The 24,551-nt window shown below is 40.0% G+C and overlaps 2 protein-coding genes across 5 annotated transcripts in view; one reads left to right on the top strand and one right to left on the bottom strand.

Annotated features, from left to right (window-relative positions):
• The window catches only part of CENPP (centromere protein P), a 475,725-nt gene that overhangs the window by 46,437 nt on the left and 404,737 nt on the right, over nt 1-24,551 (top strand). For all 4 annotated transcript variants that reach the window (XM_088456903.1, XM_088456902.1, XM_088456900.1 and 1 more), the window contains exon 6: nt 3,070-3,166. In XM_088456903.1, the coding sequence (XP_088313029.1) occupies nt 3,070-3,166 (97 nt within the window). The remainder of the gene's footprint in view (nt 1-3,069; nt 3,167-24,551) is intronic.
• OGN (osteoglycin) lies at nt 5,275-23,222 on the bottom strand. Its single transcript, XM_088456884.1, has 7 exons — nt 23,137-23,222; nt 22,347-22,598; nt 16,396-16,477; nt 13,142-13,300; nt 10,042-10,244; nt 8,457-8,552; nt 5,275-7,611 (listed from the first exon to the last, which is right to left on the bottom strand). Exons 2-7 carry the CDS (start codon nt 22,518-22,520, stop codon nt 7,438-7,440), a joined length of 888 nt encoding a protein of 295 aa, XP_088313010.1. The 5' UTR covers nt 22,521-22,598; nt 23,137-23,222; the 3' UTR covers nt 5,275-7,437.

The raw sequence follows: 24,551 nt of genomic DNA, 5'->3' as shown, positions 1-24,551 counted from the left end.
GTTTGGTTTCAACATAGGATTGCTACGCTCCCTGATATCCATACCTTTTTGCAGGGTGTCCTTCGCATCCAGCCTCCCTTGCATCCGGTAGCTCCATGGGATCTGGCTGTGTTCCTGAAGGCGCTCCAGGGTCCTCCATTTGAACCTTTGGGTTCCGTGGGTTTGAAATGGTTTACGGCAAAGACAGTGGGCCTGATTCGGACCCGCTCGCGAGCGCTGAGCGCTCACAAGCGGGTCGATGTTGACCCAGTGCGCACGACGGAGGCGGCCCCGTCGTGCGCATGCACGAGACCCTGATAGTGACGGGCAAACCGTCGCTCCGGGTCTCGCTACAAAGGGGGCGTGCTGTCGATGTTGGTGGGCGTGCCGGGGGCGTGGCTGGCCAGACGGAGGCGTTCCCATGGGAAGTGATGTCAGTGGGAGTGCTTTCGGCTCTGATAAAGCCAAAAGCACTCCAGGGCTTGCGGCAACGAGACCCTACCACAAGGGTGTCGTCGCAACCCCGATGTCAAGACCATCGCGACCATCATCATGGCCGCTCGCTATAGCTGTGGGTGGTCACCCACAGCTATACGAGCAGCTAGGAGGCCGCACTAAAAATACAATAGGCGGGCACTGATTCAGAGCGAGCACTCTGAAAGAGCGTCTGGCTCTGATTCAGGCCCAGTGTTCCTTTTGGCTATTGCTTCAGCCAGAAGGGTGTCGGATTTGGGGGCTCTTTCGTGTCGGCCCCCATTTCTAATTTTTCTTTTGGATAGGGCGATACTTCGTACCCGTTCCGACTTCCTTTGTAAAGTAGTGTCTAATATCCACATTAACGAGGAAATTGTGGTCCCAGCCTTCAGTTCATCTGATCTCTCGGCTGGTGAGGCTTCTTTGGATGTGGTACGGGCTCTGCAAATTTATGTGGACCGTACCAGTTCTTTAAGAAAATCGGACTTTGTTTGTCCTATATGGATTTCATAAGAGGGGTTGGCCTGCCAATAAACAGACTTTGGCACGCTGTATTTGCATGGCGATCTATGAGGCATACACTCATGAGGGGCTTCCAGTGCCACCCTCTGTGAAAGCTCATTCTACAAGATTTGTGGGACCTTCGTGGGCAGCTCGACGTGGCGCCTCAGCTGTTCAGTTTTGTAAGGCGGCCACGTGGTCCTCTGTCCATACTTTTGTCAAGCATTACGCCTTTGAAACATTTGCTTCTCAGGATGCTTCCTTAGGGCGACGGATTCTCCTCTTGGCCCAGGAGCGTCCCCTCCCTTGAAGGATACTGCTTCGGGACATCCCCAAGGTATGCCTGTGGATCCCTAAGGACCCTGAGGTAGAAATCAGGAGATATGGTAAGAACTTACCTTTGTTATCTCTGTTTCTACGAAGTCCTTAGGGTCCACAGGGCGCCCGCCCTGACGCCCTGTGCTTCTGTAGGGTGTTGTTCTGGTCACCAGTTTCTGTCTCCTTTTTCTATGAGAATGTGAATCTTGTGTGTACCAGACTTCCTTCTTCCTTTTTCCTCTCTCCCGGCCTATGGCTTGATTCTAAAACTGAGGTGCCTTGGCCTGGGGGCGGGGTATAGGAGGGGGCCCGGTGCATCCTGGGATGGAGATCTTTAACTATGTGGTGCCCATGGCTGGAGCCAAGCCCTATACCCCAAGGTATCCCTGTGGACCCTAAGGACTTTGTAGAAACAGAGATAACAAAGGTAAGTTCTTACCATATCTCCTGTTATTTTTTTAAGTGCCTATAAAACAACATTATATAAAGGCAAATTAGATTTTTTAATTGTAGAATAGAAAAGTCTATAATATTCATCTTTATTTACGGCAGCACAGACGGTGTAATGGTTAGCATTACTGCCTCACAGCACTGAGGTCGTTGGTTCGATACCCACTACGGCCCTAACTGTGTGGAGTTTGTATATTCTCCCTGTGCTTGCGTGGGTTTCCTCTGGGTACTCCCACACTCCAAAAATATACTGGTAGGTTAATTGGCTCCTAGCAAAATTACCCCTAGTGTGTATATGTGTGTGTGTGATAGAGTGTAAGCTCCACTGGGGGCAGGGACTGAATAGCCAAATATTCTCTGTAAAGCGCTGCGGAATATGTGTGCGCTATATAAATAACTGGTAATAATAATAATAATAATAATTTATACATCTCCGTGGCGGGCAGAGATTCAAATTCCAAGGTCTGTAGTGTAGTCCTAACTTGTTCGCTAGGACTAGGGTTCAGCTGGCTGCGTCTAACGGCACTGCTGTGTACCTGCTGCCAGACGCTGTGGACGGCAATTAAAGGACAGGGGTGCCTGAATAATTAGCACAGGCGTTCACTATTGAAAGTAAGCCTTTCCATTCTCATACAACTAAGGTAGTGTATTTAACGCTTTAGATAACAGCTTTTTGAAGATTGCGGTTTTTCTAATTTATATATATTGTTCACCAGCAGCAACATATGTAAGTGGCTTCCATTTCCCACCCTTCCCTTTGATAGTACTTTGGTGGGGTGGGGGGTTCCTTACATATGGATGGGACCTCTGCTGATCACCCGTAGCACTGCTCTATGGCTTTTAGTTATAGCTACAGTATTGTATTACTGAAAGTAAATCATTTGAAGGGTTGCTTTAAAAAGTAAGAAAGGCAACTGTGTTTTCTGATGGTCGGCTGACAGAGGAAATGGTCCTCCTGGTTTTCTAGGATATTGTGTATTGTGCAAACCTCCCCTGTTACCAGATATATACTGTAGGTAGATGACATGCACATAACTTCGTAATCTAAAGTATGTATTGAAAATTGCATAGTCCTTAACATGATAAGTGTACAGATTTATTTGGCTCTGGTTTTGCAAAGCAGGGTGATTTATTTTTCATGCTCCCTAGATGACTGTATTTTCAGTGGGTTTCCTTCTGCACCGCCAAGGACAAATGCACATGGGAAGTACATTTATATGTACTCATATGCCAGTGTTCTTAAAAGATTAAATTGGGCTCAGGTTACACTTGAAATAAAGATAGCCCTGATATTCACTTTAAGAACTTAACTGAAATGTCTCCAAATTCTTGCAATATTTCCTTCAGGACGGAGAAGACAATGAATCTTCTGGGCTTTTTCCGCTCCCTTTCAAAATATACAGAGTGGTATGAATATCGCAAGAGTACTTTTACTCAGTTTAAGGTAGGACATGCAGTATTTTTTTTTAATTAAATATTCAACTTGTTAAAAACGATGTTTTTGCAAACTTTTAAAGAAACATTGTTAGTGCTATTTCCGTCAGGCTGCCATAGTTCTGATTTGTGCCAAGTCACAGACTTGTGTTGTGCGATTATTTTTAAGCTGGGACCCTAAACGTCAGTGTCTCATGTTCTGTGACCCTACGGGAGACCACTCTCATTATCAATACCTGATCTACATGGTGTGCAGCTATGACACAAACTGCACTTTCTTCCCATAGATGAAGCCTATCATAGATACAGTATATGCTTATGTAAGATTAAGGTTATAAAATATTCTGGAAAAAAAATAACATATATCTTTGATACATTTGTGCGAGTAACATTTGTGAACCAAGCTTGCAATGGGGCCAGAGATAGACTGTGTTTATTTACCAAGAAATAGGGTGTACTGAATCCATACAGTGTTCTTGCTGATTCCAGACCGTTTTCCTTGAATTGATATTTGCAGAACCATTTGTCACCAGACATTATAGTTTGCTGTATGTTATGCATTCCAATACAACCCCATTTCCTCTGCATACTGTAGTTCTGTCTGCCATGTGGGCTGTGTTGGCAGTGCAGGAGGGAAGGGAATGTGGAAGTGACATGAATGCATTCGTAGCTTCAGTTCCATTTCTCATTCTCCCCTGATCCCTGTGCCAGATCAGCTACTTGGCCAATAGGAACTGTTGTATTCACTAGTACTGCAAGTGCTACTACTGGTGGTGACCTATATAGAGCTATTGCTGGGCTGTGACATAATGTTGGTAATCTAGTGGACTGGTACATAATTATATGGACACTCATTAGAAAAGTATGCTTCTATTATGCAGTTATCCTCTATATATTTGGATGTATCTGGTGCCCTCTTTAAATTCTATCACACCCCTCTAGTAAATCCGCTTCTCAGTCATTGGTAATAACATGGAACTTGCAGGCACTTACTGAAGACTATGGGGAGTTGCCAATTAGCCGCGATAATCCCTTTTTCTCTGAAAAGTTTTTACCAGTGAGAACCTTTCACCACCTCTGAGCAGGTGATAAGTTGTGCAAAACCTCTATTTTTGGCTAAAAATGTTGGGACTCAGTGCAGAACCCCTTGGATATGCCCCTTAATGACTAATTAGGTAAAATATTTTTTAATTAGCTTCATTTGGCCAAAAATTGCATGCCATTTTTGGGGTGAAAAATTTAAAAGTATTGGAAAATGGGACAGGCTTTATGGGGGCTTTATGGATGGGACAGGTGTTTTAAACATTGCAGGTGCAAGTGACAGGTGTAGTTTTAACATTTTTTAAAATATGCTGACACAAAGATATACGTGTACCCATTTTAATGTACCCCTAATTTAACTACAGCATTTATTTTGGCCCAAAAATATTGCTTTCTATCATTTCTTCACTGTTAGAGACAAATGCACAGAACAACCACTGGACACAATTTAATAACCCCTAACTCTTGGATTATGGCCATTAACACACTTCTCATTGCCCTACCTTAGTTTACCTTTTTTTTAGGGTACAGGCTGATTTCCTCATTTTCATCTGTACTTATTGCCTGTCATCCATTCACTAATTATCGTGTAAATTGATTATCTCTGGTTTTGCAGTAGGATAGCACGATAAATGGGAGCTCGCACACATGCGATAAGCGGCATATTCGGACAATAGGTGTGAAAAGTTTTCTCTGGAGAAAACCTATCGTTATAGTGGCTAATTGGATAGCGGCCTATATATTTACACTATATCAATATATTTCTAGTCTGTAGACTCCTTTTTAGATACCTGCCCTGTACATGTAACTCATAATTTCTGGTGATTAATATAACATACTTGTATTGTAAGCAACATTGTATTAATTTGTCCGCCTATTATGCTTGCCAGTTTGTAAGTTTGTCCGCATGCACCACATTTGCTTGGCCCTCATGCACAATGTTACACAATCCTTGCCTAGACACAGAAGGGATTACATGAATTAGAGAACTGCTGTGCCAACCTCTTCTACAAACAAGTACAGTAACTCATGTTGGCAATATGTTACTGTAAATGTAAATAAGACAGCACGCTAATGTAGGTTTTCAATATTTTTATGTTAACATCATTGTGTAAATACTTTTATAAAAATACAAATGGAGGCATGATTTTTATTGTAAGGACTTGGCTCAACCAAGACTGTTACCATCTCATATATCTTTTTCACAATTATGCACATAAACATGCAAAGGACTTGTAATTTATATAACAAATAAAAGTTCACTAGAAGAGGTCCAGAGATCACTGCGTAGTCACTGATTGTAAGATTCTGCTACAGAACTAATATAGTGTATGGCTTTAGCAGTGGTGAGTGGTGTATTTGCTGTTTTCAGTGGTATATTTGCTTAATGCAGAGAGCAGCTAAAATCTTATTTGTGTGAGTTCACATAAGCAATAAGCCATCATTAATAATAATAATATCACATACATCTCAATAAGCTACAGTACATTTGAGTGGATATTAGTGGTAGAAAAGACACGTTTAAATATGTGTCACATGTGAAAATATGCCGCAAAATGTCTCCTATATTTTATTTATCCACCTAAAGATGCATAAATGGCAGTTTTATTTGTAGCGCAACTTTTGGTACTTCTAAAATGATATCTTGTTGGCCAGTCACAGTCTAGAATCAGCATTCAGAAAAGACTGTAACCACCAGACATTGCTCTGTGTAAAGGTGTTGAACAACATATTAATCAAACTTTTTATTACCTTATTCTAACTTGTAGTGTTATTAGTTGATGTTGTGCAACATATTTTTAATGAAAAAAACATATATGCCACACAGTGGCCCACAACCCCAGCCCTGTCTGGGGTACACCATAGATAAATAAAATATAACGATTTTAGTGCATATCGCCCCTAAGTAACACACATTAACAAGGATTAGAGACCTTAACTGTAGTCAGTACAAATGGATAGGTTTCCTCTGCCCGCTTACTTATGGCCAAACCCTGGCTTCATGTTGAATCCCTGAGATGGCTACTTATTTCACACACCTTCGTGGATTGGATTATTTTGTATGTTATTATAATAAATCCTGTATTTATATAGGTCTTGCTACATGTGTGGTTCACTTTCTATACATAGATCTTCCTTTGTGCAGAATTATGCGGCCCATACATCTTGCCAGGCCAATCCCTGATTTCCCCATGCCGATCGACGATCTGATTCGCTGATTGGCAGACTCCAATGATCTGTGATTTTTCAGGGGGGTTGATAATGTACAACTATTTTAAAATCCCCAATTTGCTGATTCCAATCATTTTTGGGCCAGAATCAGCGAATCGAGATTGTCCATCAAGTTGGATTTTCGCAATCACCCAAACCAATTATCTGCAGAAAGGGGAATTGCCCCATTGATTGCAGATGTACGGGCCCGATTAGCTGTTTATGTTGATCACATTTCTCTTTAATGGATCACTTTGTGAAAGCTGCATAGTAAACGGTATCAGTCGGTGTAGCCTATATTTTGCCCACAACATCTTTCACATGGAGTCAATACAAATCGTGTTCAGCATATTCTGGTACTCCGTATTCTTACAGACAATAGGACATTCTTGGGTTGTCAGTTCAAAAACTCCCTAGTGTTATTAGACCTTATTCCTGGCAAACATGCATATACTTTTTGTATCCCTTCCATATGCACGTCAGCGAGGGCACAGTTACAGAAAGTGAATGGGGCAGTATTACCGCACTAACAAATGGAAACGTCTTGAGGTCAATAGTTGCAATTTCAGGTTCTGTTTTAGGATGAACTAGTTTTGTTTGCATACAGTATTGCTATTTAAGGTGTTGGATTACTGAGACATATTTTGAGCAAATCAAAACTTTAAAATATGACTGAATGCCTCCTTACTGTGCCTATAGAATTAGATCTGTCATATTCAGTTACCAGCATGAAATGAAGAGCTTTGCCAATACTACTCACTAGTTGGATCAAGTGTGTGTGTCACCAGGTCTGTGTAACTCCATTAATTTCAGTGGCATATAGATAGTTGTAAACTACTGCACTATTAATACATTATTATCATGTTTGCAACCCCTTTATAATATGTAACAGCGCATTACTGTAGCTTTTCAAGACCTTTGCTGCTAAAGGGCTTCAAATATGTGACCTGTTAATGTTAGCATTTTTGTGTTAATTAGCAGGGGGCATTGTGAAAAGCAAATGTTAGCAATGGTCTTGAACGAGCCTTGCTATTTAAAATATGAACCATGAGGTAACGTTCTCAAGCAGGTGAAACTGTTTGGATATTTGCCCAGTATCACTGGATTTCCTTCCATCCTGATCTCATCCAGCCTGGGCCGGAGGTAGCGCGTGTCGTTAGCTTTGCAGAAAGTGTCATCTGTGATGGAAGTGATATTGTTGAACTGAAAAAAAAATGCGCAAAAAGTCACTAACAAAGAATATTTCTAAAATTTTAATTTGTGCCCATATTATGAGATTCTCTGATTGGCCTGTATGCCCAGTGCCGCTTGGTCCATTAACAATTTACATCAGTAAGTAGGTGCTGCTATGCAGTTGGGCAAAGGCTATAGGATCATGGGTTACTCAAGTTTGGTGCTAATTCTCTCTAAAGATAAATTATGTTTATTGTAAATGAGGATCATCATGTTCTATACTTTTGACCAGGAATATATTTGCCATTTTGTTTTCTGTAATGTAAGGTAAAAATGTAAAATAAAAACAGGGAACGTTTTATTCACTGTATGTGTAAATTCACTTTGTTTGTAAACAAGACCATGAAACTGCGAAGTAACAATTTTTATTTCTATTGTTTTATTCATTCTTTGTGTTTACAAGAGATTTAGCAGGGGTACAGCTGAAACTTGAATAGTGTGCTTTTGTTTCACCATAACTAGTAAGCAGCTTGAAGAATAGATTTGCTAATTCACATGACTGCTATAAATAATTGTGGTACAGTTAGCCATTAAATAATATATGGCTATACCAAAGTGGAATTGTATTACTAATAACCTTTTCAATCAAATGACTGCATTGTAATAATACATTTACAGGACTTGCAGTAAGTGTAATGATAAGTAAATATACAATAGCCTATGTGCTACAGACTTCTGTATTATTTATATATAATGAAACATCTGACAGATAAACGATTGTTACAATTATTATTGTAATGAACCAATATAAAACCCACAATGTGCTGATGCATAAGTATTACAGATTGTGAAAGTGAAAAGGATATTGTACATACCTGGAGGTGAATGACACGTAAGCTCTCTGGTAGATTTGCTGGGACACTTTCCAGTTGATTGTTAGCCAGGTAGAGATATGATAAACTGGTCAGTTTCTATAGGAACAAATCAGGATTATGTTAATTATTCATATTGACTACAATGAGTGCTTTGTCATTTCAATGCACAGTTGTCCAGAATTATTGGGTGCCATTTTCTTTTTTTTTTAAACACCTTTTAAAATTGTTTATATTTTAAGAATTCCTACATCCTCAGTAAATTTGTTATAGTGTTATATTTACGTATCTGTTAAAACAGCCATTCAGACACTATGAGGGCAATTCAATTAAACCCCATAGATTGTGCAAAAAAATTAGCGATGGTGAGTGCATCGTATATGGTGTTTGTGTGCACAGCCAAATATTGCGGTGATGTTCAGTGGCTCATACCACTGAATTGAATTAGCCCCCGTATGTATCACAACACATTTGTGTCTCAGTGCTTGAGGTGGCTTATGCTGCTTGCTAATGAATGTGTCATATTGAAGACATAGAAAAGAATTTGTGGATTGTTAACTCAGCCATCCTGCAGTGGGGACAGGGCAGTGCTATGGACCACAGCAGTTCAGGGTAACTCCCCCATTGGTTGCTTCAATGCTTTTTCCTGTATTGATAATTCAGAAAACTCGAATGCAAATATCTCTGTGCTTGTTCTGAACACAGCACTGATTGAACTACTCACTCTGATTAGGGGACAGCAGTGGTTGGGATGACACGGAGGATTTGTCTTCTAAAGTATAGAGTTAGGTGTGTGATGCCCACAGTTCTGCTATATGTGGGAAGAGGAAATGATTTTGAAAACAGAATCTTGGTGTAGTATTAAAATTAAACTTGCTTGGGTGTCTAGGGGAGACAGTGTCTTTAAACAGAAGACACAACACAATAATAAATAATGTTTGTTTTCTTTCCGCAAATCAGCACCTTTGAGCAATATTATGCCCCTTTTACACCAAAGTACCGGGTCTGACCTGGGATTTGGAACTAGTTTCCAACCCGGGACAGACTCCCTTTTACACTGTGGGTCAGCAACGTTCACACCGGAGCTGGGTCAGCACTGACTCGGCTCTATGGCGCAGGTGAGCTGCGCTTTTTTACCTTCCCTCCCCCTCCGCGACCCCCTTACCTTACTCCGAAGCGGTCCAGCAGAGGCACGGAGGGCTGCTCCGTTCTGGTCGGCCCAGCAGTGGACGCTTGGAGATCATGTCATCTCCAAGCGCCACTGAAGCCGGACAATCGGGCAGCATGTGGCGCAACCTGGGTCATTGTGACCTGGGTCGCGGCGTTTACACTGCAGGGTGACATGGGAATGACCCGTGCTCAACCCTGCAATCCAGCTGGGTCGGATCCCGGGGTCACAGGACTCGGGTTGATCCGTTTTACACCAACAAAAATCCCGGGTTGGTGCGCGTTCACGTGCATCAAACGGGATTATTTAGTCGTGTAAAAGGGGTATAAGTAAATAACCCTTGCACTTAAATACCTCTTGCAATTATAAGGTCCAATATAACATGTAGCCTTTGCTATAATTACAGTCATTATTATTTACCTTGAAAGCATTGGCCTTGATGGCTTTACTCTTGATTAGGTTATGGTTGGCGTTGAATGAAGTTAGTTTCGTTGGTAAAGCTGGAATCTTGGTCAGTTTGTTTTCAGCTAGGGAAAGCTGCTCGAGAAGGACAAGCTTATCAAATGCTTTTTCTTCAATCTCGTCTATAACATTTCCTGTGAGATCGATTCTCCGTAAGGTCGCTAGGAAGTGAAAGAGAAAGTGAGATCTCCATTATATTTTGTTTTTTTTCTGATTTTGTTTATAAATCCGTGAATAATTATATCAGTAGCAACCAAGTTTGAAAAACCTAGTTCATTAAATAGGCTCATATCTTTCTATTTCTTCTGGAGCTATCTCCATGCAACTTATATACTGCAGATAACAATGGTGACACATGCCGCCCACACGCAAAAATAATAAAAAGTTATTCTGTGCAAGGGATGCGGTACTGTTGCAAAGGATGGGGGTAGAGCTGTAGCAGGGTGACAATGCCTACTGGATTGGCCCCACCCTCCGCACATGTGACATCATTACGTAACAAAGAGTGAGTCAGGCAAAAGCCGGGAGCAGAAAGCTAAGCTCCCGAAAGGCCCTAAGGACTTGCACTCTCAAAGCCAAATACATGTACTGCAGGGAAGTGACGTGCCTACCGCCCTTGGTGGCAACACCACTTGCACACCCCTGGTTATGGCCTTGAGATGATGCATTGCTTTTAATGGGCTATATTTTATACACTGGTCCTTGACTACCTATTGGGATCTACAAGCACAACCTGCCAAAATCTGACATTTGCATGAACTCTGATTGCTTAGAAACTTCTTTAGTCTTCCTGTAGCTCCTCAAACCCTACAATGCTTTATACACGTGCTGTTTTGGTCAGAATTGTCTATTTGACCGATAAATCCAAATCATATACTTTATCAGCTTTTAGTTTAAATCTGACATGGTTGAAGATCAAGTTATGGAGCATACACACGGTCAGATTTGTCAGACTTGTCAGATTTGTCAGATGAACGACTGAACGATTGAACGATATGAACGATTTGAACGATTTTACCAAAGTTTTGAACGATTTGAACGATTGAACAATTTTTGACTGCATTAAAATGAATGGAATCGTCCAAGTCTGACTGCAAACACATCAGATGTCAGAAATCGTTATCTGACCATCGGGAACGCGCATCGTTGATCGTCCATCGTTCAGGCATGTCAGATATGAACGATTTTCCTTCAGATATGAACGACTGAACGATTTTTAAATCGTTATCGTTCATATCTGAAGGAAAAATCTGATCGTGTGTATGCACCATAACCTGTTTCTATTACAAAGTATACTTTATCAAACCAGCAATTTTAGTTTTTATTGGAAAATATATGCTATGGGTCTGTTTACATTCAGTTATTCAAACAGAAGACAATTTACAGAGTTGGACTGTCCTTTTGAATCAAATCTAGGTGGTCCATTGTGTTTTGTTTTCATTTTACTTATAAAAAGTTGTATGTGAAAATACCCTTCATTAAAATCATTAATACAGGACACATAAGTGACCTTTTGTTTTGTTTATTAGCGTTTTCCTTCATTGTTGTTGAATTTATTCCATGATACCATAAAGAGGTGAATTGAAGAGCTGAAGTGTGGCACACATCCACTTGACGATTAAATTGAGCAAATCGTTTAGAAAAATGTCTAAAACGACCAGCGATGCGCGCTCCCTCTGGTTGTTTAGACATCTGTCATTAGGCAAACATGCTGGACAACCTGACGATAACATCAGGTTCAGAATGTTAGGAGATGATTGATGTGCCTGCACTGAACAACTGCTTGTTCAGTGTAGGCACAGCACAGACTGACAAACTACTGCACGATTACAATGTTGTAATTGTGCAGTCGTTTTGATGTCTTTTAGTGGAGGTGTGCCTTAATGCAGGAAGATTCTGCAAATAATACACAGAGGATTACAAAGAATTCAATAATGGTCATGAGTCTGAGACCTTAATCTGTAATTTCATGCTATGGACAGTAGGTTTAGTGGAGAACTTAAATAGTTAAGCCCAACAAGGGCAACCTCCAGCTGACTGAGCATTCCATTGAGGTCAGCCATAGGAGATATGCTGAAGGTCACACATACTTGCTTAAACATGTCTTGACACAGAATACAGAGAGGTTTATTATGATTTAAATAGAATATCAGGCGCTAGATATAGTTAATATACATTTAATACAGATCTACTCTCAATTTAATATAATGCTGCTCCTAGACAGTACCTCTGAACAGTGGTTATATATCGCAACACAAAAATAGGCGATATACACCTTTAAGGAGCACAACAGTTTTGAATAAAAATATACAATTTATTTATAAAGCAGAAGAAAATTTAATATATGTGTATACAAACAATCTTCAATGAGTTAATTAGAGGATGTGATCAGTAGTCACTGTGGTTTTTAAGTGATTAGTTTAGGAGCTGAAGTGAGCACACAGGGGGAGGTTTGAGACCTACTACAATCTATAACAGTATGCATACCTTGCGGACTTTACAGCTGTAATCTTTAAAATACCATTATAATAACAAAGGACTGTTACTAAGTTGCATTAAAACACCGGATCCTAGTGCTTATTTTTCTCCTGGCATGTTTTGTTATTATATGTGTCAAGCGATATCAAAAGTGAGTGATTAGGAAAACTAATCACTTAAAAACCGCAGTGACTACTGATCACATTCTCTAATTAACTCATTGAAGATTATTATTATTATTATTAACAGTTTCTTATATAGCGCAGCATATTCCGTTGCGCTTTACAAGATTGCTTGTATACACATATATTTAATTTTTTCTGCTTTATAAATAAATTTGTATATTTTTATTCAAAACTGTTGCGCTCCTTAAAGGTGTATATTGCCTATTTTTGTGTTTGGTTTATTATGAAGTGGCGCTTCTGATTGTATTTATGGCGATATTTATAGGGCAATGTTTTTACTAGCAAGACATGGCTAGTACAAGCATTGACTATTTAAATATCGATCATAAACCCGTTCAGAAGCGCTGGGCTTTACAACCCGCTGCTTTGTAAATAAACCCCTGAGTTTTACTTACGGAAATCAGAGAAGTCTTTTGCATTGATTTTCTTAATTTTGTTGAACCGTGCATACAGATATGCAGTCTCTTTAGGCAAAGGAGGCACCGAATCTATATCTGTTTCTTCACAGTAAACTGATCCACTGAGACATACACAAGCGAGGCATGTAGGCAAATCTGTAATGAGACAATGGGCGTTTTATATGCAATGCTAATTCCCCATTTTTCGATGGGTTTAACAGTGATCAGGTCACAGATGGGAATTTGTAATCTCTCATTGGATAGACTCTCTGGATTTCTAATATGATAGGGGTAGGAGAGAGGTCAGCGGAGGAACGAATCTGTTACGCTTGTCTGAGTGAGAACTTCCATATAAGCCTCTCCTACAAATATTTGTGAAGGATACATTTTTATAGTACATTTCCATTGTGTGTTTATCAAGGTTCTAGGAAGGGAATGGGTAATTAAGATAGGCGTCGGTAGTTCGACGCCTATCTTAACTCTTTTGTCGGGATTCCAGCGTCAGGGTAGAGACCGCCAGCCTCATGGCCGCCAGTCTCGTAACTACTTCCCCTGTCTATTAACTACATTCCCTAAGAAGAAGATGTGTAAATCAGAAGACGGTGTAAAATTTAGGGATGTGCAGGCTCGGATAGGTTCGAATTTGCACGCCGAGTTCGGATTTTTCCCTCAAAAAAACGGGACTCAGAAAGAGGCAAAACGTCATCTTGCATGGACAAACATATCATTCCTGGACAAAAGTTGATGTTTGTCCATGCAAGATGACGTTTTGCCTCTTTCTGAGTCCCGTTTTTTGGAGGGAAAAATCCAAACTCGTCGTGCAAATTCGAACCTATCCGAGCCTGCACATCCCTAGTAGAATTAATGAAAATTATCAAATAAGTTTGTTTAAACTATTATATTAGTTTAATTGACCACATTGTATTGTTTACTTTTTATTCCAGCACGTACGGACCTGCACATTTGAATAAAAGTTTATACTGAGAACAAAAAATCTGAACAAATGTACATTTATGATTTTCCTATAAACTAATAGTACAATATTATGTAACTTTTGAATTCGTGATACATTAATTATTGTGCTGTACGTTAAGCTGGGTACACACCTAACAGATATATCTGTAGATGATGGTTGTTCATACACACTGAACAACCATCATCTGTCATCTAGCCATGGGTCCCGCTGACCGGGGGTCGTGCTGCGACCCACTCCCCGCGGCCTCCGCTGCAAGTTTACGGGAGGTTGGCTGATCGTTCATACACACAGCACGATGGACAGGTATATCTGCCATCAGCTGTGCAGCACAGCCAACGCGATATGTCTATGAACGACGTAGTTCAGATATATCGCTGGTACATACTGGCCAACGGGCAAACAAAATATTGACCGATCAGTTGATCTGCCAGTGTGTACCCAGCGTAACACATGCAAGAATAGTGTGCAGAACTCTGGCATAACAATTGGCTTAAAAAATGCATGGAAAATAGCGTATTTTTGCACATATGCAGAGCCGTGCACATCTTGAGATGCTGAAGCCTCTGCATTGGCAGCGTATGTGTCTAGATTAAAACAAGTCCTTATCAATGTGAACTTGTACCTGCCCTGTAGCAGGTGCAAACAATATGCTTCCTAACAGGTCTGTATGCTCCACATTTGCTTAAACACACCCTTACTGAATTATGTCTATGTCTGCCCCTTCTTCATCTCACTTATTAAGTGCATGTCTGCATAACTTCATGCGTGCGTTCACTTTCTGAACATGTGCAGAGGGAAATCATGAAAGACACTCTGTATGCAGATTACTTACTCTGCATCAGCTCCTTTATATACATATGTTACAGCACTTCCTGCTTCATCAATCCATATACTGTAGCTAAGTTAGGTGTGGGGTATCTGAGTGCTAGGAGAAAAGCTGGGCATACATTGCCAGATAAAATGGCTGTCAGGCAGAAAGACATTTTATCTGACAGCCTGCAGATATCACAGGCATACACTGTGAGATAGCTTTACAGTGTATTGGCCCCGATATCTGCGCTCCTCCCCCGGAGCTGATATCGGGCGGATCGGCCCAATAATTGTATAGTGTATGCACAGCAAAAGTAATACTGTATGTAAACGGTAACCAGTATGTTAATAAGCAGATCAAAGGGACCAACTTACCTGTCACTGTACATCCTACTATTTATTGTATAATGGGTTCAAGTGTCTGTCTAGCAGTGGAGACGGAAGTCACACGCACGTTCCCTGCTGACAGTCACGGCTACCTTTACATTGGGAAGGTTCACAGTGAAAATGCCAGGATCACCCCCTCCCCCATTAAGTTGTGGTTTTCTAAAAGTATGTTTTGCACAACAAAATACATTCCAAATAGTGTATTGTTGGATTCTGATTTATCATATATGAATACTTAATTTGGAGAACAGCAAAGAAGTTCCTCCCAACCCTTTTCTATGATGATAATTTCATTTATGGCTAAAGCAGAACATGCAGAAACAGTCTTCTGAAATAATAATAATAATGTTATTTTATAATATAAGCATTATTTGCATGATACATCTCACAAACAATGATTTTAGTTTATCCTATTTAACTCTATTTCGGTATCAGTCTATATAACAATTGGCTATGGGCTGTCCCGTCTTTGTCTTGTGCCTCCCTTAATGGCTCCAGTGAGTAAGGACGGAGACATGGTGAGTCTGGGAGCCGGGGACTGGCCGAAAAATGGTGTGCCCAGTGTAATAGTAGGGAATGGGGGGAAGAGAGTGTTCCATCAACTCGGCGAATGATGGGTCTAATATGCTAGTCTATTATATAATCTGTTAATGTTTTTCTAGCGGTTCCGCAGAGAGAGCTAAAGGGGGGAACCCCTTCCCCCACATCTCTCACTGGCTGTCTGAGGGACACAGCCACTCTTTCCTCCCCAACCATTATGGATGCACAGGCCTGTATCTTCCCGTCATACCCTGCAATGCCAAGCATGATAGCTTGCAACCTGGTGAATGACGAGTCCAAAATACTGGTAATGTATTTATGAAACAGGATACCATTAATTGCAAACTAATTTCAGCAGATTAATTTGGATACTGTTTAATTATAAGCAGGAATTTAACATTTTTATTTATTCTTGCATATATCTCAATGAAGAGGGAGATATCAACATTAAAGTTGAATTTGCTAGTCTTTTTTTATTATGCTATTCAATTGTTATTCTACTGTTTATAATAAACGTGAGAACAAGATTAGTAGTTACCTTTAGCATCTGTAGTCTCTGAGTCATCTTTTTTGTCTTCATCTCGCTTAAACCTTTCCTTCGGAATCATAAGTCCACGCCTCTATTTAGACAACACAATTACAGATTTATAGAGTGATTCAAATCTGATGCCCAAAATACTCTCTAAAAATTGTAAAAGTAGCAATGACGTCACTGCATTAGTGCTCAGTACCAGCTACCTTCTTATTACTATATAATGAGTTCCGAGTGACTTAATTCATCATTTTGTGCAACAAATACCACAGGAACACCAGTATTCCATTTGCAATGGAAGGTAATAGCTTAAACTTTATCTTACTTGGCACCAAAGCTTTTGACAGTATGCGTGGGATAATGTAACCTACTGTAAGTTACAAGGAAATGATAAATCGCTTGGATTTCTGTGACCACTGAGTTTTATACACGTCATGGAAATCTGTGGTGGCCTGGAATATCCATAATAATATATAGAAGTTTGTACAAATTCATTATAATTCACAAGTTTTTGTAATATATAATATAATGACATAAAACTCACGGGGGGAGATTCAATTCTCAAGAATGGCAGCAAAGGGTCCCCCAGAACGGTTGGGCAAAGGCACTTTGCGACCAGTAACATCGCTAATATTTCCTCCCACCCCATACATGTATACAGGAAAATGTAGCGCTGATCAACGTCCGTAATATTCAGATATGTGCACAGGTGAGCATCTTGGCGGTACATCACTGAAAATTTTATTCCCTCAGTGAGTTATAAGTTATGTCATCAAAAATCTCCATTTGTACAGATATCCAATATTATTTGTAGGAGTTTATACACATATTATCATCACTTGTATACTATATCAATGTTAAGTTAGCTAACAAAGGAAATGTCAAACACTGCTTTATAATGTTAATCGGTAAACATACATGTGTAAATTCAACACACAGAACTTTATAATTCATTTGGAAATGCTGTTTTCTGGTAACTTCAAGTCAGTATCTTGGCTTTGATTGACATGTGATCTTAGATGAAAGTTATTTGATGCATTTAGTCATTCATTGGTTGAATATGGTTTGTAATAAATATTATGAGCCTGGATAAAATAGGATAAGTAACTACTTATGTAGGTAGAATTGTTGAAATAGTCATATAGATAAAGTTGGAATTGTTTAGGGCAATTGAGACAGAAGAATTAAAACGATGCCACATCTGGGAAAAAAATTTAAAGAAAAAGTCTTAAGATATAATAAAATGATTTGGGTCAGTGCAGGGCATAATGACAGAAAAGATGAGTGCAGATACCAAAATGTGTGTGTGTGTGTTAACAACCCAGAAAAGTTGACCGCTTCAGTAGAGGAAAGGTGAACAGATATCTATTATATAGTGAGCTACTGTGTCAGTCTAGCACAGATGAAATTAGAGCAAGATGGAGGCCCCCGCCCTCTCCTTTTGCAGCTCTCACTGGCTGACAAAATGTATCTTTTCCCAACGTGTTCGTGTGCACAGGACTTTTCCATGAGTCCTGTCAGTGGGCCTGATTCACTACCGATTGCAACCGATTACGCGTGTAATCGGCCGATTGTTGCGTACTGTGTATGCGCGAACACCCCATCGTAGTGACTACACAGACCCATCGCAGAGTGATTGACATAAAGTACCGTTTGGAAATGGTGACGGGGGGTGGTCGTCGAAATGCATGCTTGCCAATGCGTTTGAATGCTGTTGCAGGGACGTGCATAAATTAGCCACTGCGATGCCATACGCAGATTGGGCTCTCACTGTGTACTGTTAAGTTTGCAATTTCTGAGTAAGGTCTGACCTTCTGAAAGTGTGTGTGTGTGAGGCTCCGATTGTATTCGATGTTACCGATAATTTTGCAGTCTTGCTAAGTATTACGGATGTGTGTGTAAGTTATACTTGTACAAGAATAGGTGTGTGTTTATAATTAAATGTGTGAGGCTATATTAATAAGTTATTAATGTTTACATTAAATTGTAGATGATGGGCAATAAATGTAATAATATAAGAATAAAATAATGTGACATATGGCGATTGTCAGAAGATATATATTGCAAAGTTAATGAGAAGTGAACCAATAACGGTAAATCCTAGTGTAGAATCCTTTTTGTATTCACGCTGGAGAGCTACCAATGTAAAAAGATATGTGCACTCCCAATAGCCCACTCACTATATATCGCAGTATGTTCATACTCCCGGGGAAGCAGGTTGTGATCCTGTGAAATATTGAGTTATTTTATTTATTTTGGTGTAATTTTATTATATGAATAATAGATTGATAGTCCACCCTCATGGTTTGGTCTCATTTCAGCTCTAAAAATACTAATCGTGCACTCAACAGAAATTACCATTAATTTATAGCGCAGGAAGTTTCTGAACTGGAGGAGCAGACAATGTTATCCAATAAGGAGGGAGAACTAGGACCTAGCCTGTTTTTATTATGCACTTGCTAGGAGGTTAATTTGTATTATTTTATTAATATGCTAATTGTCTAAAATACTGCACCAGAGGGCACTAGACTTTATCTGATAAATTACCATGCACATGATGTACAGTCAAGAACAGCTGCCACCATAAAAAACGAAGGGAGTGTGTGTTAGGATTGGACTTCACTTTAAACAAAGTTGATTTAGATTGTATGAACTGACATTTCTATTGTTTGAGTATTTAGCGCCATTGCTTTATTTGTTTTTATGATTTAAGCGTTCAAATCATATTGTGGCAAGATGACCATACAGTAGAACAAAACATTCCCTGTAGCAATAAGGTGGCTACTGTCCGTCTGAAGATGGTGCATCAGATGTAGTAAATCTGTAAAAAGAACAAGAGCCTTGTAATAGGTAAAGTAAATCTTATATATAAAATTCATTGGTCTGTTTGTCCGGTTATACATTTAGACACCCCTGCACCGATTGGGATGAAACCAAAGCGAGGTGGTCCAGTTGTTTCCTGGCCAGGTTTTATGGGGGTTAGGGTCCTGGTCGGATCTCCCGTTGGTGTACAGTGTGCAGAACTTTGACCCAGGGAGCCTGTTCTGAGCCTTCCACTGGATGGATTTACATGAAAACTTCACAGAGGGGTGGCAATTGGTCTGGGATGCTTGGCAGTTGGATCTGGGATGCCCAACTTAATAACGTATTAGGTCCCGGTTGGACGTTCTGGTGGTGTACTCTGGGCAGAACTTTGACTCGGAGAGCCTGTTCTGAGCCTTCCACTGGATGGATTTGGACGAAATCTTCACAGAGTGGTAACATTGGATCCCAGAAGACATATAGGTCGTTGAGGTCCTGGTCGGACCTCCCATTGGTGTACGCTGGGCAGAACTTTGACCCAGGGAGCCTACTCTGGGTCTTCCACTAGATGGATTTGGATGATTTGGATGAAAACTTCGCAGAGGGGTGGCAATTGGTCTGAGATGCCTAACTTAATAACTTGCAGATTTAAACCCAGGCAACGGCAGGTACTTCAGCTAGTTTATAAATAAATTGTCATGAATGCTAAGGTAGACTTATTGGTGTTTCTATGGTCGTATATAATTGTCCTTCACTGGTGGAGATTGTTTAGATGCTCCAAATATTTGAAAGATATAGAAATTAAGAGAATAATAATAGTGTATTATTTTCTGCAGGTGGTGGATGAAATTATTTATACGTAATATTGTGAAGCAGAAATAGCTGTTCTTAAGACTTATCTGGTGATTGGTCTTCTTATGATGTCAATATGCACAGACTTCCAGGACCTGGCAGAGGGGTTCTGACAGATTTCAGATCAACTTTCTCTCAAAAAAAGACCTCTGAGACTGTGGTTCTGTGATTGGGAATGCAGCAGCGTTCACAGACACACACCTGGAACTCCCATAACACTCCCGACCTCGACCTCTGCAAACAATTCAGCCACCATCCATTCAGGAACGCCCATGGGTAGCAGAGGTCTACTCACAGAGACATTGTGAATGTCATCTCAAAGTACAACTCGTGTGTGCAGACTGTTATGCGCAGTAGCAAAAAATCTCTCAGAGTTGTACGGCATTGCGTACAACTCTGAACCAGGCCCATTGTTTCCAGAACCCTTCTCCTCACTTGCCTTTATAAGCCACCTCTTCCATTACTGCTCCACCCATTCTGAGCTTCACTTGCTTAGAGAGAAAATGAACACTAGAGTTCTTTTCTTCTCTAAGCAGAATTAATCCCTTGCAATGTCAGCTGTCACACATCAGGAAGCTCATTAAGATCCCTGCTGACCATGGACTCTGCAGATGGGAACTGGGCAATCTTATCCACTCTCCCAGAATTTCCCAAATTTGAGGTTGTTATCCCGGCTCCCAGGAGAGTGGACAACCCTCTTGCATCCCGCCACTTTTCCAGTGAATAGAATGAGGGGCAGTGGTGACTCATTTTGCTATGAATTGCTTTGTTGGCTAGGAGCATCTATTGTACAAAAGATGTGCATGTGGCAATCCATTGAAAAATGGTGGCTTAGATCACCTCTGTGTTGATGTTAAACTAAAGGCATGTCTGCTGCTCAAAAACTTTACTCAGCTGTGCAATATAGGGAACTTCTCCAGGTTTGTCCAACCTCCATGCCATTTTCTATTGTGTGTACATATATTCAATTCTGTGTTCATGGAAGACCAGATACACAATTCCAGCCAAATCCCATAATCAATAGTAATCTTGACTTGAATTGTCAACCTATAGACATTACAAAGGGAGCAATGCAATTGTTTTCTGCGCGTCCATTCTTAATACGTGCCCGACGGAACAATTCAATTGTTACTCCCAATCTGACACGATTATCATGGGCGCACATATCTGCTCGCACCCTCCTGAGATGGTGAGCAGAAATGTGCAAAAAGTTGTCCAAATGTTACTTTTCGCATTGTGCCCATTAGTTTAGAAGGGTTTAGCCACTTTGCATGACTAAACCTGGTGCTTTTGGCCGAGACAAGCTCGCTAATTAATGGGTGCACCCAAAACAATTGAATTGCTCCGTCGGGCACCCATTAATTATCGTCGCCCAAAAAAACAATTGAAATGCCCCCCAAATATGTGTAATAGAAAAATCAGTCTACTAAAATAAATTTTAGCAAAAATAAAACTTTATAATTAAGACTAATTTACACATCTTAGTAGGCCAGAATATAATTAAATCAATATTAATTCTCTGATTAAGCCTAAGGTATAGTAGAGAAGTACTGTATGATATAGTTCATTTCACTGCACTGCTGAACTGGTTAATAAAATTGAAGGCTGGTAATGGGGAATGTTAATTTAATGTTCTGGTGCCTTCAGGCTTTAAATCTTGAAAGCAAAGATTGCCCTAATGTCCTTTCTGCAGTTTCTTTTTAAATACCTCTCCATGAAAACTTTAGAGAGATTCCTGTGATTGCCTTGAGAACATTTTTGTCCATCAGCCCCGTTCATTGTTACATTTAATATAACTGTATATTTCAACTCGAACGCAATATTCAAAATGTTGAAATGTGCATACAGCTGGCACTAATGGCAGTTTTACCCACTTTGCATAATACTATCATTATCGGAGGGAATACTGCAAATGTAATGTTTTGGACACCGTGTATACAGAGATGCCTTTAATTTCTGCAGAATCACATATGCCATTATTTGGTCTAATTTGCATAAAATATTATCTACCTCTGCCCATTTCATGTCACAAAAGAACAGTACAGTAAAATAACTTTTGTTTAACAATGTTTGTATTCATCACAGCTCATTGTAGAAGAGCAGGCGGAATATAATAATGCTACTGCAGTATGTATACACATGCTGAGCCTCTTATATTGTGCTTAGTAATCACAAGTAAAGGGATGGTTCTCCAGCTGCTGAACTACTACTTCCAGTAGGCACTGCCAACCTATCACTTAATATTTTAAGCTGTATAGCCCTGCAATGACTAAATAGGATATAAAATACATATTTGCAGGTACCTCATTTGCTGCTGCATCCTGAGCATACTGTTCAAAATGCTGCTTAAACAGCATTCCCTCAAACATAGCGTCAGCATCATAATCATAAACGGCTTCTTGCTGTGCAGGAGGTGCGGACTGTACGAAAGGTAGAAGCAGAATCACAGTGCACCACATATGCATTGTCTGTTTCATTGCTTCCCCTGAAGCCGAGCTCGGAGGTCGCTGCTTTCCTCCTATAAAGTTTTCTTGGGGAATATCCTTTATCAGTGCCTGGAAGAGAACTGCATGTTATAACAATAGTGAGAGGCTGCATGACTTGCTGGCAGGGACTGAGCAGGCTCAGACCATTGGGGGGGATTATTGTTAACCCTTTAGGATGTTGTAGAATTGGGACACCATGAATATGCAGGAAAAAAGTAATTGAATCCAAATAATAATCCTAGCACTGTTTGCCATTGCTTTGTCTTGTGACATGTGTTAGCCATTGGCAGGATTACATTCTAGAATTTCCTAGATGTTAGTATTGGCTAAAAGTGTATAAGTACAGCTACTTGGCTCATGGGAAACATACTAACTCTAGTCTAGTGTTGCAGAAGACTGGCAGAGAATAGGTTAATTTTGCAAGGCACATAATCTTGCTCTACTGTAGTTGCTGGGTTCTTAATTGCTGTACATGGAAAATAACTGGAAAATTACACAGGAGCAACTGTGCACCCTTAAAGTATTTATTATAATTATTTTTTCATTTTAAATATACATTGTAAGTTATCTGTGCAATAGGAGATAACAAATGTAATAAACATCCTACCTTATTTTCTTATATATTTCTGCTTACTTTCTGTGGACTTCTGATGTCCTCATTAGGTTCATGTGACTAGGTACAGAGTTGCAGATGTGGATGATCTCCAGTTGGTGCAGGGAAACAGCAGACGGATGACATTGGTATGAAGGAGGCTGTTCCAGCCTTCTCTTGCCTCAGGCTATAAGTTTGTATTCCAAAGCAGGGGGCAATGCAACTGACAGGTCAAACAAATCTTAAGGGTATTTTAAATGTCTTTTTACACAAACACATATATATGGTTTATGTGGTTGTGGATACATATACTGTATGGCTGTCAGGGAGAGACATTAGTTATGATTCCTTACAGAATAAAACAGTTTCTAGTTAGGGGATGATGTATCTTTACTATTACCCAGTACATAGAAATTATGTTTATACATATATAATGCTTGCAAGCTGAACTGATGGTATACTTCAATAATTTAAAAGAGAATTAAAAAATTACTTTATGCCTTATGAAAAAATATGCAACAATTTTTTTTATTTTTACAATTTTTATATACGTTTGTTGCTGAATGCTATAACAGCATTAGGCAGAGTATTCCTCCTTGTAAAGTAAACCGTTCTTTCATGTGACACATCCTTAGCTTGGTAACATTTGACAGATTTTTAGCATGAATTAGATTTTGCACGTTTCTGCTGGATTTGATTGCTATTACCCTTCTGCTCCACCGGAGGTTTCTGTCTTCCCTGAGCTCACCTTAGGAAACCTGCGTTAGTCTGACAGGTGTACTGTCCCAGTCAAACTCCCCACTTGCCACTGTCCCCGGAGTGGAGATATGTTATTGTGATTATTTTTTTTGCAGTTTGTTGTATTGGATGTAAAATGGTGAGAAAGGAAAATTGGTCTCCCATTCGCATTTAAGATGGGCTGGAGCGGGAATAGAAAGGTGAGGGAACATCTAGAGAGAAGGATGTTGCAATAGGTAAGGCGGGAGATAGTGATACAATGGTTTAGGGTTCTGGTAGTGTTAGAAAATAATTTATTTTGGCACTATTATGAAGAAGGATGTTACGTGATAGTGCAACGGGCTCGATATGGTGTATGAAGATGAATGCAAGGATGACACCAAGACAGAGGGCAGTTGGTACGGGAGAGAACGTGATATTATTAATGGTGAAGGAAACTAGAGAGGGTAGTGACACTGTGAGTAGGGATGATGTTCTTTATGGAAGTGTTACGCTTTAAGTAGCCTTGGTACATTCAATTGGAGATAATGTAAAGGCAGCTGGATGCATAGAATAAAATAGGAGAAGTAGATATGGATGTCAGCTACATAGAGGTGCTACTGAATGCTGAAGGAGCATATTGGTTCATCAAGAGGTATAAAGTGAGAAACTGAATAGTCCAAGAACAGCCTTGAAGGATCCCGTCAGACAGT

The sequence above is a fragment of the Taudactylus pleione genome, unplaced genomic scaffold (assembly GCF_031769625.1).
Source record: "Taudactylus pleione unplaced genomic scaffold, aTauple2 ptg000726l, whole genome shotgun sequence".
NCBI lineage: Eukaryota > Metazoa > Chordata > Amphibia > Anura > Myobatrachidae > Taudactylus > Taudactylus pleione.
Note: the sequence above shows the minus strand (reverse complement) of the source record. Positions and strands in the feature narration are given on the sequence as shown.